At 40.6% G+C, this 17711-nt stretch overlaps 1 protein-coding gene across 1 annotated transcript in view; it reads right to left on the bottom strand.

Annotated features, from left to right (window-relative positions):
* Positions 1 to 17711, bottom strand: part of prlra (prolactin receptor a) — a 33462-nt gene that overhangs the window by 6310 nt on the left and 9441 nt on the right. Inside the window, exons 2-4 of the mRNA XM_015942882.3 lie at positions 10566 to 10656; positions 9436 to 9568; positions 628 to 797 (exon numbers count right to left, since the gene is read on the bottom strand). Coding sequence (XP_015798368.3) covers positions 628 to 797; positions 9436 to 9568; positions 10566 to 10635 — 373 coding nt within the window. The 5' untranslated portion in view covers positions 10636 to 10656. The remainder of the gene's footprint in view (positions 1 to 627; positions 798 to 9435; positions 9569 to 10565; positions 10657 to 17711) is intronic.

Here is a 17711-nt window from a genome sequence, read left to right on the forward strand (position 1 = left end):
ATGTTTTGGCGTTACATTGTCATGTTGGAGACATAATGGACAATGTGACAGGGAAACTGATAAAACAAAGGTCTGCTATGGAGTAAGTGTGACTATCAAAGACAAAGGGTAAAAGGAGCACTTACAGATAAACAGCCTCAAGGCCAAGGTGGATGCTTCACAGAATGACACCCCCTTCATACCTCATTACCCAGGCTGCAATGCTCCAATTTTAGCAGCATAACTAGATGTTTGAAAAGCCTCTTTTAAATATGGCATTTTTAAAGAAATCAATTTAACGTTGGCTATAAAGAGGAGCATGGCAGCACTTGATGCTCTCTGATTTAGTTGCATTCTTCCCAAAGCCCTTTATAATAGTTGTTTATAAGAAAGAAACCTGAAAATTAAAGCTGGTTTAATCTGAAAAATGATCTTTTCACTATATTAACCAGGTGTTTTAAACTGAGTTCATCTAACAGCTTGTTTTTATGAACTGTCACTTTAATAAAACGAAAACTTCAGCTGGGAGGACAGAGGGAATGAACCCTGCAAAAGTAACAAAGGAAGCAACTTTTCTCGTGTGCACATCCTCGCAAGCTTGTTGTGTCTACAGCGTCAGACTAAACCGTGAGAGCACGTTTCCCTCACCTATGTAGACAACGTCAATGTCGACGGGGTCGGAAAATGTCCTCCCCAGAGCGTTGGTGGCCACCACCGTGATGTTGTAGTTGACCCAAACGGACGTGTCGTTCTTGTTGAAGAAGCAGGAGTTCTCTCCGGCCGTGCGGTAGTCTGGACACTCGAACACCTTGTCAGAGCTGTTGAGAGGACGAGGAGCACAGAGCGTAAATAGTGTGTGTGTGTGTGTGTCATGCTGCACTGTTGCACGGAAAGAATAATCCGTGTTCTTCACGCTACAATTTCTTAAACTTTGTGTGTGATTGAAAAGGAAGGATAAAAATAAGAGAATGATACATAAAAACAAACAATAGTGACTTCTGTGTTTTATGCAGAAATAAAATAATAACAACCAGCGCCATCAACTCTAAACTAAATGTTCTTCCTGTTTCCACGACTGCACTCATATTGAGGCCAGCATCACACATACACACGTCTTTGTATGTGTGTGTGTGTGTGTGTGTGTGTGTGTACATTGTTTTCTAAACACATGCATTTTTCATAAAATTATGAATGAAGTAAAGTGTGATCATGGTCTGCAATATCTAAAATTAAAGCCAAAGTACAGAAAGTACAATAATATTACGATTAAAATCAAAGCTCGTTAGAAATATTTTTGCTGATATAATGTGCTGCACTTGGCAACCGGTACCAGTTCAAACCCCTTTAGACCTGAGTGGTTAAGTGAACCCAGCCCTGCGTGTTTCTTTAGAACATGCCGTCGTTACTGTAGCAGCGGTCTTGTTTCTTTCTAATAGAACTTGGGGAAGAAGTGTCACTGTCATCCTGCAATCAAGTTCTTTGTCGTTGATCCAAATGAAGTGAATTACTGTTGCTGCTACTGTTTTATAGACGAAAACTATATTAAAATGTTCAACCGTCATAATAAAACGTTATTTTGTTGTTTTCCTACTTTACCTTTACACTTGCCTGCTACGCAAAACCAACTTGTAATTAAAGTTTTAATCCTAAACATTTGTTTTTCAAATCTAAAGGTCTCGCCTGCTACTGAGCTGAACCTCGATGGCAGGATTTAGACTGCAAAGAGTAAAAAAAATTGTTTGCAGTCTATTTTGGAAAGACAATAGATGGGAAATTGTGTGGGAACCTCATTTAATCAGGTGGTCTCTGGTAGGAACAAAAACCTTGCAAGCAGTACTCAGGGCAAAAAGCCCAGAAGTGCTTGGATCAGCATGGACAAGTCTGCTGCAGCAGTCTTATTTCCTGATATTTGGACAGTGTGATGTAGATCTGTCAGGCTTTTCTAATCCTAGGTTTTCACCATCTATTTTCTATTTGAAGCTAAAGCAGGAGATAGGTGTTGGAGACTATTTTCATGTCCAGCCTGCATGAAAACTCACAGTGAACAATTATAATCAGAAATAATATTTAAAACATGTTTTTTTAGTTCCACACCTCTAAAATACAAAACACCAAATATTTTTTGAGTTAACAAATAAAAGCTTTAGTTTGAATTTGCAATTTAAGTTTTGTAATCTATTTAATTAGTCATCTTGGTTTATATGTTTATGAATTCAAATGAATGTATTTATCTGAAAATTGAGAGGCGATGCAAGGCCATTGTCGGTAGTAATTACATTTAAATGTGGATTCAGGGTGTTTTCTTTTAAACATCAGCCTTTGTGAAAAAGCATACCTTCACAATGCTCTTATTTAAATAAAAAACCCATTGGAAACACAAATATATCTTCCTACTGAATGTAAATCAACAAAAACTAAGATTTCAAAATAAAAAGGAGTTCAAGTCATAACCGACTTTATAAACTAGTTCAAAAACACTGTAATTCAGAGAGGTTTATAATAAATGTAATGAAACCAAAATTATCAATGCACTGAAGTACAATATAAAATGCAGTGAAAGTCTCTAATTAAACTTGATCTTTAACTGAATAGAAAAAGCTCATATTCAACACACAAATGAGAAAATGAAGAGGTTTTAGGTGCTTTTAACTGGTCTGCAGCTTCATCATGACTCACAGATGGTCCTCAAAATAACAAAAGGATCTTAAGCGTGTCTTTGGTGGGGACGTTCTGATCACATTTGTTTGCTCTCAATCCGATTCCAAGTAATCAAATTGTGAGTATCTGCTGATACTGAGTCCCAATCCGATACTTCAGCCAAGCATTAAAATAAGAATAACAAAGAAAAAACACATCCACATTTTCCTTTATTGTTTTTATTATTATCTAGGTATTTATTTATTTCTGCATTTATGTATTTTCCTCAGTTTATCTGCCAAAAAACATCACTTGTTTAGGAAGTACACTGATAAAAAAATGTGTTTATATTATTAATATATTTAAAAATAGCGGAGTTGCTCATATTTCAAATTTACTTCCTCATTAAGCGGCTCTATTGAGTGATGTGTGTTCCCGTGATGGGGGAGGCACGCAGCGCCACAGCCAGCAGACTAACTTTTATCTGCACAACACCTGTAGCTACGCCAGTTAGCTCAGGTGCTGCAGAATGAGAAACCACAACGTTTTGCTGTCTGTCTGCAATTTTTCTGTGTATATTATTGCATCTTTCACTGTTGGCTGGCTCTGTGTTTTTATTAGAGATGCTGCTGTGAACTGGGGCTTAATGCAGACTGATGAATCGCTCTGGCGACGCCTGAAGGGAAAAGCCGAAGGAGACGGTAGTTCATTTTGAAGATGCTTATCATACAGCATGTTGAAGGCATGGTATGGACACATTATAAGTGGCTGTTACACTGCCTTCACTGTCCGGTTTAAAACACCACCATAATACAGACATTTTAGCTCTGCTGTGGAGACATGTTAGCTACATGCTTTAGCCTACTAGCTAACAGCTGCATGTAATGTGCCTGTGACTTAATGGTGTTATTTTTGTCCAAGAAACAAAGAATGCTGACGTAGAAAAACTTGTTGAGATTAAAACTAAACTGTTGTTTGAAAATCTCTATCTCAGGGTAAATTTAAAAACTCATGTTTGTTATTTTCAAAGGTTAAATCCGATCTTTTTCACACGATTCAGATCCTTTAAAAACATGCGTTCGGATCAGAGAATCAAACTCGAGAAATAAAAACTTAGCAAATCACCTAGCATTACTGGAGTGATTGCCTACGACCTTTCAGACCAGAGTTTTAAAAAAAGGATCACCTGACAGGTGATGGAGTTTAAAGTTAAAGAGATACCATAAACATGTCTGGACTACTGTGGAAGAATCTCCCACCTGCTTGTACATTTATAAATGTAAGAGTAAAAGAAAAAGAAGGGCGATACGACTTAAGGCAGAAACGCATTGGAAGGCAGAAACGCATTGGAGTGCGAGTTAAAGTGACAGTGTGCATATTTTCTGGTGATAGGGGGCAGTATATACCTGAATTGTTGCATTCAAGCTGTATTTTTGTGTTAGAGTAAGACTTTGCCAATGGATGCCCATTATGGTCAAAAAGCCCCGGGGAGTGCAAACTTCAGCAAAATGACAAGCACATCAGACTCCCTTTCATCACTGACAATGAGTGAAGAGGCAAATGTGTAAAACAACAATGTTTATGAATGGTGAAATTTTTTAACCGCTGTTACAAATCAGTAAATGCATTTTGTCCTCAAGAGCTCCAGTAGAAGGAAACATGGCGTCTAATATGGCGTCACCCAGAGACTTAGACCCGCTCCCATATATTTTAGACCTGATTTTTATGGTTATATGTTACGAAGCCGCCATGCTTTTTCAACAACTGGGAATCATTTAATAAATTTTCAACAACATTTTGGTTGATATTTACTGAAATTAACAGTAACAACTACACATTGTCACTTTAATAGTGGAAACCAGTGACATCATGGCAACACTTGGTCCAACTCCCAGCTGACTGACCTCCTCGAAGCCAATAGGATTAAATAATTGTTTCACAACAACATGTCCTAAATACATTAAAGAAAATCTTCTGATTGGGTGTTCTTGAAGACAATGTCTCAGGTTTATATCATCAGAGAAGATCAACACCACCCAGACCAGAGCTTTTTACTTGTATTCAGTTTTTCTGATGAATAGTTATGGTTGCCACATGTTATATAGCCTTCGTGTCTTCATGTTAAACTGAAGATGTATTGGGAACTGCAGAACAAAAAGTTTCTGTGCAGTTGAATTTGTCTCTTAAAACTCAGATTTATGACAATCCAGAACAAACATTTCTATAAAACTGTTCACATCCAAATGAACGTTAACTCTTCAAACATTATATCTGTTTTTTTACATGCAACAACTTTAAACAAATAATCAGGACACTGATGAGTGGATGAAAGACTTCACAGAGCTCCTAACTTCATCTTCCTGTGCACCCAACAGTTTCTATCTGCTCTGCAACCTTCGCTTTATCCACACTCAGTTTCCATCTATTTCTTCCACCAACACGCAGCTTGCTGAGGAAAATAAGCTTTGAACAAAACGGAATCCTCTGCTTCCCTACATCTGTGTTGGCACACTACCAGGATTGCCTTTAAACCGTATCGTCACAGCAACGAGCACCACCACATCACCTTTATCCTCTTACAGCAGTCTGCTGGGGTTCACTCTGAGGGCAGCAGATGGACACTCAGGAAACTAAAACATTCACTCAATATTTAGTGGTATTCAATTTGGGCAGGGGCAACAGGAATGAGGGCTGTTAGCTCCACTATGGAGCAATTGGATTGCTGTGATTGATCAACCCTAACCTCATCGCGCCCATGTTGCTAACGCACGTTAAATTCACCACTAACAACAGTGTTGTGGTTGTATTTGTGCATTGTGGGTGTTTGATGTTTAATTTGTTCAATCAATCCATGCAGGCTTAAAGACCCCCTCCAATGAAAATCGTGTTTTTTTTTCTGGTTTTAACATATTATTGAGGCATTTTTCTTAAGCTACAGGACATATCTAAAACAATTTAAGCTCAAAGTTGCATTTCTGAGAATTTCTGCATTCAAATCGCTGACCCTTGAACTGGACTAGCCCAGAGTTCAACTAAAATGTATGTAAAACAAACATATTTTAATGTTTTTCAATGAAATTTGTTGTTTCAATATCTATATTACTGTAATGCATTTGTGATTAAAATGGCAGCAGATTTATTTATGTATTTATGTCAGACTTGTGCTATTTGGAGAAATACCCTGAGGGCCCCTTTTATGGTTCCTGGGGACATCACGGGGGCCCGTGGGCACCAGGTTGGTGACCCTTGCTCTAAACAGTCCAGGAAAGCTCAGGGAACGTTGTGTTGTGGGATTTATTATCATTAACATTACTATTACTAATGTTATTTTTATTGTGACAGTTTAAAGAGATAATGATACGAGAGTAATGTTATGTGTCACAGTTTTATTTTGAAGGGCAGTTCAGGGGGTGGAAGGGTTGTTGCTGGTTCCGGTCAGCGGCTGTTATGCTAAGGAAAGCCGCTCTGTTCTGAACTGTTCTGTGGATAAGTGGAGAAGTTGTAAGCAGTGGGTTACTGCTGACATTAGTCTGAATAAAATGTCACTAGACGAGTAAACCGAGAGTTCACCCTTCTCATTGGGCATGTGGGACTGCTCTTACTTTACCAATAAACATAGCGCTGAGTTTTATTTGTCGTTTGTTTTATTTCACCAAACATTTACGTGATCGGCGATCACGATCATTAAGGATTTTTTCTAGCCACGTTTCTTCCTCGAAGACGATGGGCTCATACTATCCTTTCAGTTTTTAATAACGCGTTGGAGAGTCCTTAACACAATTTTAGTCATTTCTACAATCTCTTTAAAGGTTTTCTCTGCTTGATGCATGCCAACTCTCTGACCCTTCTCAAACAGACTGATGTCTTTTCCCTGACCACCAGATGTGTCTTTCCACATGGTTGTTGAAGAAACAAAAAGCAACTCATTGCACCAGTTGGGGTTAAATAACCTGTGGCCAGCGGAAAGATCATCGCCCATGCAGTAATTATGCAATAGGAGGCTCGTAGCTATTTGCTTAGTTAAATCCAGGTGGCGACTCTTTTTGGCTAGGCAGTGTGAAAAAGTATGTTAAAGTATGTGTCTGTGTTGGATCAGAACCCCAAACACTTGGATTGGTACCTCTGTTTAGTAAGTACTCTGATTGTTCAGATTATCAGATTATTAAGGTAGCGCGACTCGGTTGCGAATGACCACAGTCACCAATTCTTGTCATGTGTCTTGCCCAGTATGTCTGATCTATGAATTGTGTGTACTGAAACTCTAATTTCCCTTCCCTGGGACAAATAAAGCTTTTCATTTCATTTCATCTGAGGAAAAATAAATAGATACAAATTTGTGTTTAAAAAACATCTCAAAACTTGTCCAAAAATCCCAAAGTTCATCCCAGTGATTTTCTGAAAACTAACATAACTGACGCCCAAGCAGACAATTGTTCTTTTCACAATAAAGCTGAAAATTATACTTTAAAAACACTTGAACATTTCACTCCCATGTAGACATTTGAAGATTTTGACGTGACCTTCAAAATTCTCCCAAAGCTTTTGAAAATCTGTGCATACAGATTTAAACTAGAAGCATTTTGCAGGGAGAACGCAAATATGCAGAACAACAAATGAAAAATTTGTAGCTGGACTAGAAGTTCTGAAAAACTACCTCAGTATAGAAACAAAGCTAATGTTTTGGCACATTAGGGTACCGGTTTACCTGTACACACACACGCACACGCACACGCACACGCACACACACACGCACACACACACACACACACACACACACACACACACACACACACACACACACACACACCACATCTGGTTCAATATATGCGCTGTGATTGACCCAGCTGAATGAAGATTATATTGTAAATTCCCTAAGCAACCCATCCGTGTCACTTTTCTGTTACATATTAGTAAAAGATAAATAAGGAAACAGAATATTAAACAAGAGAGGCCAGAGAAGGGTGCTGTAGTCAAGGTCAGTGCTTAAATTATGCATAATTCAAACTTATAGTAATTGGTCACGCTTTATCATAGTTCTGCTCTATCTGTTCTCTAGCTTTCCATGGTGCATGTGGCGCTGCATGCCAATAGGTGGAGCAAGCAAGTGCTTGGGGCCAACAGAGCCCCCCAGGAGGCTGACAAACATTTCAGCCTGATTCCTGGTTTAATTTATTATTTTAATTGAGGTGAAGGGACAACAGCAGCTCAGGAGGTAGAGCGGGTTGTCCAGTAATCGGAAGGTTGCAAGTTCGATCTCGGCTCCGACCAGAGAATGCTGCTGTTGTGTCCTTGGGCAAGACACTTAATCCGCCTTGCCTGCTGGTGGTGGTCAGAGGGACCTGTGGCGCCTGTGTTCAGCAGCCTGGCCTCTGTCAGTGTGCCCCAGCGCAGGTGTGGCTACATTGTAGCTCATCCCCACCAGTGTGTGGATGTGTGTGTGAATGGGTGAATGACTGATTGTGTTGTGAAGCACGTTGGGGGGTTGTAGAACCCTAAGTTGGCACTACACAAATACAGGCCATTTACCATTTAACACATTGTTTAAAACAGTATTAATGAAATTGCTTTGAACTGAATATAAAATACAAATGAGAAAAACTGGATTGATTTTTCTTACTGTGGAAATTAAAGGACTGGAACCCTTTAATCAATATACTTACACTAGTGGCTTCTAATTGGAATAAATGCCTTCAAAGTCATACTGTGTCTGTGTGTGTGTGTGTGTGGGGGGGGGGGGGGGGGGGAAATACACACACCGGTGCACTGTTTATAAGACCCAAAAGTCACCTACATCACAGCTGAGCTGCAGAAGACAGGATTTGGAGTCTTATTTCCCGATATTTGGACATCCATCATTTGATTGGATAGCAGCAACACAACTCTACCACATGGATGCTTTCTCTCCACAAATAACACAAGCCTGGAGAAGTTTCTGCTGTGTGGAGAAGTTGCTAATGCTAACAGGTAGCCTTTACTAGCAGAGATGTTGTCTGCTGACTCCCGGATGTTAAAACAACAGCAGCCTTCCACGTTAAGTCAAGATGGGTGAGTCCATGAATGTTAAGTGGCAGTGTCACGTAGATCTGTTTTCAAATCCCAGATTTTCTATTTTCTATCAGAAGCTAATGCAGGAGATATGTAGCTGTAGAAGACCATTTTCATGTTCAGCCTGCATGAAAAACTCAGAATGACTGATTGGAATCAGAAATAATCATTAAAAAATGTTTTTTAGTGAACCACACCTTTAAAGAGTTGAACAAACCACGCCTGAACACCAGTAATCATGGCATAATTAAACCTGCAGTAGGTGAATATTTGGGTTTTAGACATTTGGTTACCTCAGTCAAATCTTCCTGTATTTTTGTTTTATTTATTATATGATTTCTAATTTCTTTCAGAGACACGTAAACCTGTCAGGTGTTTACGTTTGATCGTTTATATCTGATTCTGACTCACAACTATCAGCTTTTATTCTGCTGCTAGTGAACTTTCTTTTATAGTTACGCCTCTATCTCCCAGATGGTGACAAAATATGAACAACTAGCAGTTGGAAGTTTCCCCAAATGTCTCAAGACTTTTGGAACGGTTCTTAAGTTTCTCACCAGCTGCATGGCCTTCCTGCTGTTTTGCTCAAACTCACTTCAAACCCCTCTCACTCTAGTTTCTGAGTGGGAAAGCGTGAGAAATGTAGGACAACTAACTTTTGGAGCTAATCTTGGCCAAACTTAGCAAAGAGAAAGGGCTCTAACTATATAACTTTTACAAATGCTGAGATAAGATTTGGTGTCCCTGTGCTGAATGAGAATGCAAGCTGCTTACTTTTCCTTGCGATAGTACAAGGCGTACTTGGTTGGAAGCCCACCGTCCGAACCCGGCTCCCACCAGCAGGTGAATGTCTCTTTTTCAGGAGACCGACATCTCGTTAGCGTTGGTTTCCCTGGTGGGCTGTAGCCTAAAGACACACGCAGCATAAAACTCAAAAACCAAATGCTAAAAATAAAACCAAATATCACAAAAAAATATCTGAGATGCACAACGTTTGAACCGAAAACACCAGAAAAAATCCCTTGCTGTTACTTTTTACTAGTTAATCATGCAACCCTGGCTCCAATTTCCTGTTTCAACAGCCAGCCAATTTCCAGACCCATCTCAGATGTCTGAAGTCATCTACTGAAACAGTCTTTTTTTTTTTCAAAGTCTCACTGCCGACAAACACCTATGCAATCTCCCTATGGGTATTTGAAGACATGAACTCTATTAACACACTAGCTTTCTCTGGGCCTAATTAATCTGTCCCGACTCCCGTGTCTGTTCCTCCTGTTTTAACCTTTATATCACTGACCAAAGTACACACGATTATGTCCATCTGCTGGCCAGAGATATTGTTTATTGTTCCTCCTATTTTCAGACTTCTATTAATAGAAAATCACTTTAAATGCTTAGAAAAACCCTCACAGAGAAGATGACGTTCAGTACCATTAGGTATTATGGACTATACGAGGCAGAAATATTTCGTTTTTAACTTATAACGTCTGAAATATTAAAACGTAATCCTACAAAAATGTCTAATTAATTTTTATTCCTGAAAACTTTAGTCTACAAAGGCAGGTGTAATAATAATGGTTTTAATGATGCAGTTAAATGTGATGCTGTGTAAAACTAAATGTTAGGATTTCAGAAGAAAAACAACGTGTTTGTGTGCAGCACAGTTAATGTTTTACCTTGAGCTCTGGGTTATATTGTTTATATATTAATGAGCTGACTGACGTTTGTCCAGTGTCAACAGGTACAAACACAAAAAATGCATTTTTAGCAGGTTTTGAGCTAAACCTGGCTCATCTGGATAAAGAACATACCTTTTTGGCTGACATTCATGTGTCTCTTTGCAAAGAAGCAGCTCAGGTGTTTTACCTATGTTTTCAGTACACACTTGGAGGACCAACACTTACTTGTTCCGGTTGCGTGCAGCATGAATAACAGCAGCAACCGCAGCAAAATACCTCCCTCAGCCTTCCTCATCGTGGCACCACAAAGACTCGGCTGTGGGACGGAGAAGAAAACAAACAAAGACAGGTGAGGATGGGGAAAGTTACTGATCTGTGCTCTTGACAAATCCTTTGACCTGTGATGTTTGACGACAAAGAAAAAGTGCATCCGAGATATTTTCTCATTCATTTTTGGGTTGAAGGCTCAATGAGATAAACTTACAGGATAGATTAAATCTTTAAAAGTGGGATTGTGTGGAAACTCAATCAGATAGTATCTTACCTGCTGTAGATAAACCTTTAAATGACTAGTCTGATGAAACACACTGTTCAAAGGACCCGCGAGATAACAGACAGACGAGCAGGCCTGCTATTTGTAACATCATCTATTTAACATTAATATGGAAAAAGTGTTTTTTTTTATTTCTGATGCAAAAACCTGCAGATGACTTATGTAAATAAGTGTTTCAAGCAATATTCGCAGGTTAATTAATTTATTTATGACGTTTTTGAGATTGTTTTTTTGTATAAGATCCTCTGTGGTGTTGGCTATACTTTAAGCCTAGTTTATACTTCTCCGTCTGCGTTGGTACAGCAACACCATCATTCGTCGTTGCAACGGCTCTTCAACAGGCTCACAATGATGGATGGAGAAGAATCCACTTTTCTAAATATCCATTCAAATCGACAGACAGCGCAAGCTTGTGATTGGTCAGGGTGCCGCTTCTTTTAACTCTGTGACAGTACCGCCATTCCCCCTCCCAAAAAATAAAATGAAAGCTGAACAAATCTAGTGACAGACACGGGGCAGACTGAAGAACGTCTCTTGGAAAAAGTCTGACGATAAAAATGTTAGTACACACGTGACCGAGTACGATGATAGCAGACTCTTTTATTTGTGTCAGGAAATTACAGGAAATGTGAGTTTAGAGGTGGTGACTGCATCGACAAGTGGATAACTAATTTGTTCATGTTAAAAAGTCTCTGAAATACATAAATACAATATTAACACACTAGAGACGTGACTGCAGCGATGGTAGGATACCCCAGAAAAGCGCTATGCCCTCCGCTGTCCTGGCGGGGAATTGCCTTTACAACAGTGACACATCGACAGATGAGAATAAAGGCAAATGTCTTCGTGGACACGTGCGCACAAAGTTGCTGAAGCTGGGCAGACACTGTTTTCACTAATAGCGTTCAGCTTCAGCTCAAACTGTACGACTTACTGGCAGAGCAAATCTCACGAGTCATGTGCTCACACCGTACCACCCAGTAGGGGTTGTACGAACTAGTCGACTAGTCGACTTCACGGCTCTGTAGTGACTTTTATGCCTGTCATCAACTAGTCGCTGTCACGTGATAATGACTGACAAGATGCAGTCCTCGGAAAAGACAGCAGGTGATGAGCCCCTGCGCGTCTGGATCGAGGTGGAGGCGACGCGGTACTGACACCGGCGGTAAAACGGACATTTAACCAAACTGTGACCTTTTCCCTCTTGCAATTTAACCTTCCCCTCACCCCCATCCTAATCTTAACCAGTTTGTGCATGCAAAGCTCTGATCGTTGACGTGCGCTCCAGACATTGCATTCTGAGCACCGCCAAATCAGGTGTCACCACCTCAAAAACAAATTAAACACGCGATCGTTCATGTCGGCTCATTTCCTTTCATGTTTTCTGTCTGTTATTTGTGCCTGATGCATTTCGCTGCTGCGGAGCGAGGCGCATCACCTGTTGTCCTCCGGTGACACACCCCCAAGATTCCACTATCTCCACTCCGCTCCGCTCCGGCATGAACTCCGCAGCAAAAACGGTCCCGTTGTAGTCGGCCGGCGAGCAGCGGCACTCCACTGTTTTTGCGGTCGGTAGATCTTTTAGAACTGCAGTTCAAATGTAACTCATAAGGTGAATATGAACGCAGGTAGCAGTTTCTCTTTAGGATTGAGAGGAGATGCAGGAAGATAATAAACAGGCAGGACAGAAAAATAGTCAAATAAAAACAAGTTAGTTTTTGTACCTGGTGGTTGCAACAAACAGACACCACTGAAGGTAATCAGAAGTGAGGAACAGAAAATAATTATTTTAATGTTTAGAGCAGCAGGAAAGGCTGCAGGCGCATCAGTGAGTTTGCGGCTGCTGCGCAGGGGGAGGTGGGAGAGGACTGAAGTAGGATGCAGAAACTACCGTTGTTAAAAGAGATGTGTTAACTTAGAAAATGTGGGCGCAATTTTAATTGTCAAAAACTCCAGCGAACCTACCGACCAACCCCCCCCCCCCGCTTCCGGCGTATGACGTCATCAACGACTAGTCGAAGTCGACTCGACTTTCATTACTTGACTGTCGACTTTAAAAAAAATAAAGTCGTTCAGGCCCTACCACCCAGTGCGTCTGGTAGCAACACATCAGACCTAAAAATATGCTAAAAATAGCAGTTTTCACATGACGCGGCTGACTTTTTTGTGTTTATTGATTGTTGTCTTTTGGGAGTGCTGTAGGAGGACACACAGGGATTCATGGGGGTTGGAGAAGGAAAACAAAAGTAAATCAATGTTTTGTGATTAGTTTAATTTGACATAATCACCGCAAACACGCTTCCTTGGCAATCCTCATCATTGTGTGCGGGAAACAAAGTGTATAAATAAAAACAAATGATGTGTGTTAATAAGGAAATGGCTGGCGAGCCGTGTCGATGCATGTTTGCACATGTGCCGTGAGTGGTTTTGGTACTTATTGGGTCACAGCCGCTCGCAGCGCAGTGAGATACCATCACGAGGGAAGAGCAAAAACAAGCAGATTCTCGCATGAGGGGAAAAATTAGCTCAAAAAAGTGAAAAAATGCACAGTGTACACCCGACTTGACGGAAAAGTATAACCTAGCCTTTAGCCTATCAATCTGGTCTGAGCTATCATGTGCACAGCTGTTAACATGAGGTAAGATATTAACTGTGCATTATCTTTCACAAAACCTGCTTCTACACTTCTGAACTATCCTTAGAAATCCCTTGAAGGTAGTTGCCTAAAGCAAAACATGCTTTGCACAGGCGAACAGTAAGTACTAGAACCCCATCAGACATTATATCATTTACAGCAGGGTTAAAAAGTAAAACAATGACTTAGGGAATGTCGGCTGATTTGTTCCATTTAACCTGTGCAGGGCACCAGCCCTTGACATGCATAAGAGGGAGGAAAAAATGAATGAACATGATCAAGTGAGAGATGAAAAATCCTTTTCAGTGGGAATGCATTCTGGTTTAGAAAGGATTAAAAAACATCCTCTCAGTTTCTGACTACCTCAACCAGCTGGCACATGCAGCGTGACTGATTGCATAACATGAGTTAGAGCTTCAGAACAGAGACACGCGCGCAGCAGGAGGCTGGCCGGCTGCGTGCAACTGTCTAGACTTCCCTCCACAGCATAGAAGTCTGCATTTGCTTACCCCGGACCAGATTCGTTATTACTCTGCATGATGGTTGTCTTTTCTTTTTAACAGAAAATGATGCGTGGAAAAAAATTGAAAAATACAAGGTCATTGAATTTACTGTGGTTACACCGATGACAAAGACGATTTTGTGACTTTTCTCCACATTTAAACACAGTTTCACGAACAACTGATGATGACGATAAGTATAGGAATAGAGATGACAGCTGATTCATTTGAGATTCTTAAATAGACAAATCTGACTTTAAAGTGTATTCCAAACTAAAACACCTGTAGCTGAATATAGTTGATATATTCTTTACACTTTTATTATGTCCAGAGATTAATCTGTGAACTGGGCCCTTATAATCAGAAGAGGTTGTTTTTACTTAGGGAGTTTTATTCAAACACTTTGTATTGAATTAGAGACAAGAAAAGAGAGAGTTGGGATCGTTTAAGAATCTTTAATGTCCACTCATTTATAACAATGAACTAAGACGCAAATACGACTAGAAGGAGAAGCGTGTACCTCTCATAATATTTCTGCCAGATTGGCTTTGTAACTGAATGGTGACTGATTTATTAAACAAGATTGTGTTTGTGTGAGACAAAAGCCTCAGAGCAAATAGAGCAAATAGAGCTTGTTTCTACCAACCACCAATCGGTTGCTCTGACGAAAGCGACAGTGGACGCTGAAACATGTCAGCAAAGGTAAAAACTAGCTCTACTTGCTCTGTGAATGATGAAGAACCACAAAACATTAAATCTGTGCAGAAAAGTTGCACAGGTGGGATTTGAACCTGCATCCATCTCCAACTGCCCAACTATGCAGCCCCCAGAACCTTGGTGTGAGATGCATTGATTTTTAACCCAAAGCATGTACAGTTGCTGTAGTTTGACATGATTCAGAAAAAGGCTTAATTTACTTTTGTAGTGAGTCTTTGTTCTGTTGGCTTGGATCTAGGCTTGGACCGTGTGCACCATGCTTGTGCACACTGCCCGGCCAGCACTCAACCACAACATGGAGAGTTTCCTTTCTGCCTGTGCTTTTTTCTCCATGTCACGTTAATAGCAGCCACGGTGAAACATGGAGGCACAACATTCAAATACAGGAGTGTCGGTGGTTTTTCAAAGAATGTCACAGTGGTTGAGTGTAAATACGTGCGAAACACTTAAGCTCTGGGTGGAAATCTGCAACACATTCTCACACCCAAAGTGTCAAAATATGACGCGTGTGACCAAGCCTCAACATATGACGATTCAGGATACCCCAGTGCGTCAGGAGAGGACGAATTGAGGACGCACTGTCCGAGAGCGTCGGTGTCCAACGCCCGCGGTGAGACGGACGTTAGACCGACTTGTGAACTACTTAACCTTCCCCTCACCCCCATTCTAACCTTAACTCAGCTGAGTTACTGTGTTATGGTTAGGATTGGGGTGAGGGGAAGGTTGGATCGCAAAATAATGTCCGTGTGACCGTGGGCGTCAGATACGGACGCCAGCGGTGTGACGTGTCCCTGCGTGTCCCTCATCGCCTTCTCCAGACGCGCTGGGGCATCCGGAATCGTCATATATTGAGGCTTGGTCACACGCGTCATATTTTTACACTTTGGGTGTGAGAATGTGTTGCAACACAATCTAAGAATCCATCCATCCATCCATTGTCGGAACCCGCTTTGTCCATGTAGGGTCGCGGGGGGACTGGTGCCTATCTCCAGCGGTCAATGGGCAATCAGGCGTGGTACACCCTGGACAGAGAGCCAGTCCAGCGCAGGGCAACACAGAGACACACAGGACAAACAATCATGCACACACACACACACACACACACACACACACACACACACACACACACACACACACCTAAGGACAATTTAGACACACCAATCAACCTAACAGTCATGTTTTTGGACTGTGGGAGGAAGCCGGAGTACCCAGAGAGAACCCATGCATGCACAGGGAGAACATACAAACTCCATGCAGAAAGATCCCAGGCTGGGAAGCGAACCCAGGACCTTCTTGCTGCAAGGCAACAGCTCTAACCACTGCGCCACTGCGCAGCCCCAATCTAAGAATCACAAAGAATTTTTAGAAAATAAAATACATACACCCATTTTATCAATTAATAAAACTAGAATTTAAACTAAAAATAATCAATAATTGTGAGATTAAATAAACATGTTTACATAGAGCTCCACTTCCACCGCATTTAACTGTAACTATGTACATTTGCATGAATGCTTTCTAATATAATACACAACTGTGGACAAGTCACGGGGTACTTTTGTTGTTTTCGGCCGCAGGACTAACATCTACCATGACGGACGTTTCCACATAACTTTTACAGTGTGGCAACAAAGGGACAGAATACTTTGTGCTCTTCTGGAATGTTTTTGGAACGTGTTGCGAGAAAACAATCCAAAAAAGACTATTTTCAGCAAGCTAAGACTCACTTTGTGTGGTTTGAAATGATTTGAAGTACTGCATTTCACAACTCAACATGCGCTTCCAGGTAAATTCTACATTAATAACATGCTGCAATACCGGTCTGGGGTGGGGCTGCCTGGGCATGTTGTCACATCATGTGTGACTGTTTGACTTGTCTAACAAAGACACCTGAAAAACTAGAAAACTTTAATTAGAATTAAAGTTAACACTTAAAAAAAGCCCATCTCACCTTTAAAACCTTCCATGAAGCAACCATTAGGGGTTTGTGCCTTCATTTCAATGGCGTCATCTTGATCTGATAATGGGTATTAAGATCAAGTCGCTGGATTAGCCTCCTGCTACATATAGCCAGCCGTCTTATGTAACCAACTTCATAAGCTGCTGGGGGAGAAGTGCTGGTCATTACAGTGCTCTTGTTCAAGGGTTCTTCATGCTTTCTGTAGGTCTTTAGAGCCTTTCTTTAGGTGTTGAAGATATTTTTTGTTTTTTAAGCCACTTAATTTTGACTTATAAACCATTCAAGGCTCTTGAAATCATGTTCTGAACCCAGCGTTAAATGGATTTAGGCACTTGTCTCCAGCAACCTGTCACAAACACTGTTTTTAAACATTGATTCCCATTGAATCTAGTTTGAATTTTAGTATTTGTGTGCATGTCACAGCTATAAAATTTACATTTTTACTAGCTTTGTTTTAATATTTGTATAGATCAGGACTATATTCTGAACTCACAAGTAGATGTAGCCTGACCAGCCAGCCTATGATACTGTCTGAAACTAGAAACTCCATGTACAGCCCTTTACAGTACCCAGATTACTCAAGCTATGATCTATTTAGCATTCATTAAAAGCCTGGATATTCCCTGTGGATCCTGGAATGTGAGCGGAGCTCCAACATTCTTCCTTGTTTTCCTCTTGTCCAAATAGGACGTTAGCGCTAGCTCAGGCTAGCCTTAGCAGGAGCTTGGGCTAGGATATAGAAGCTCAAACTAGTGTTGCATTCCCACCAACACCATTTATTTAACGCCACAGTGAAGTAGGTTGGGACATGAAATGGTAAGAAGGTGTGACTCAGCGACAACGCGTTCAACCAGCATTTCTCAGAATGAATTTTATTTATTTATTTATTTATTTAGGAAGTGGGTCAATACATATTAATGAACATTTCAATAAATGTAAATATGCCAGATTATAGCCTTGGGCTAATTTCCATCTGCAGACCCTCCGGCAGGTTGATGTTAGACAC

The sequence above is a fragment of the Nothobranchius furzeri genome, chromosome 6 (assembly GCF_043380555.1).
Source record: "Nothobranchius furzeri strain GRZ-AD chromosome 6, NfurGRZ-RIMD1, whole genome shotgun sequence".
Lineage (NCBI taxonomy): Eukaryota > Metazoa > Chordata > Actinopteri > Cyprinodontiformes > Nothobranchiidae > Nothobranchius > Nothobranchius furzeri.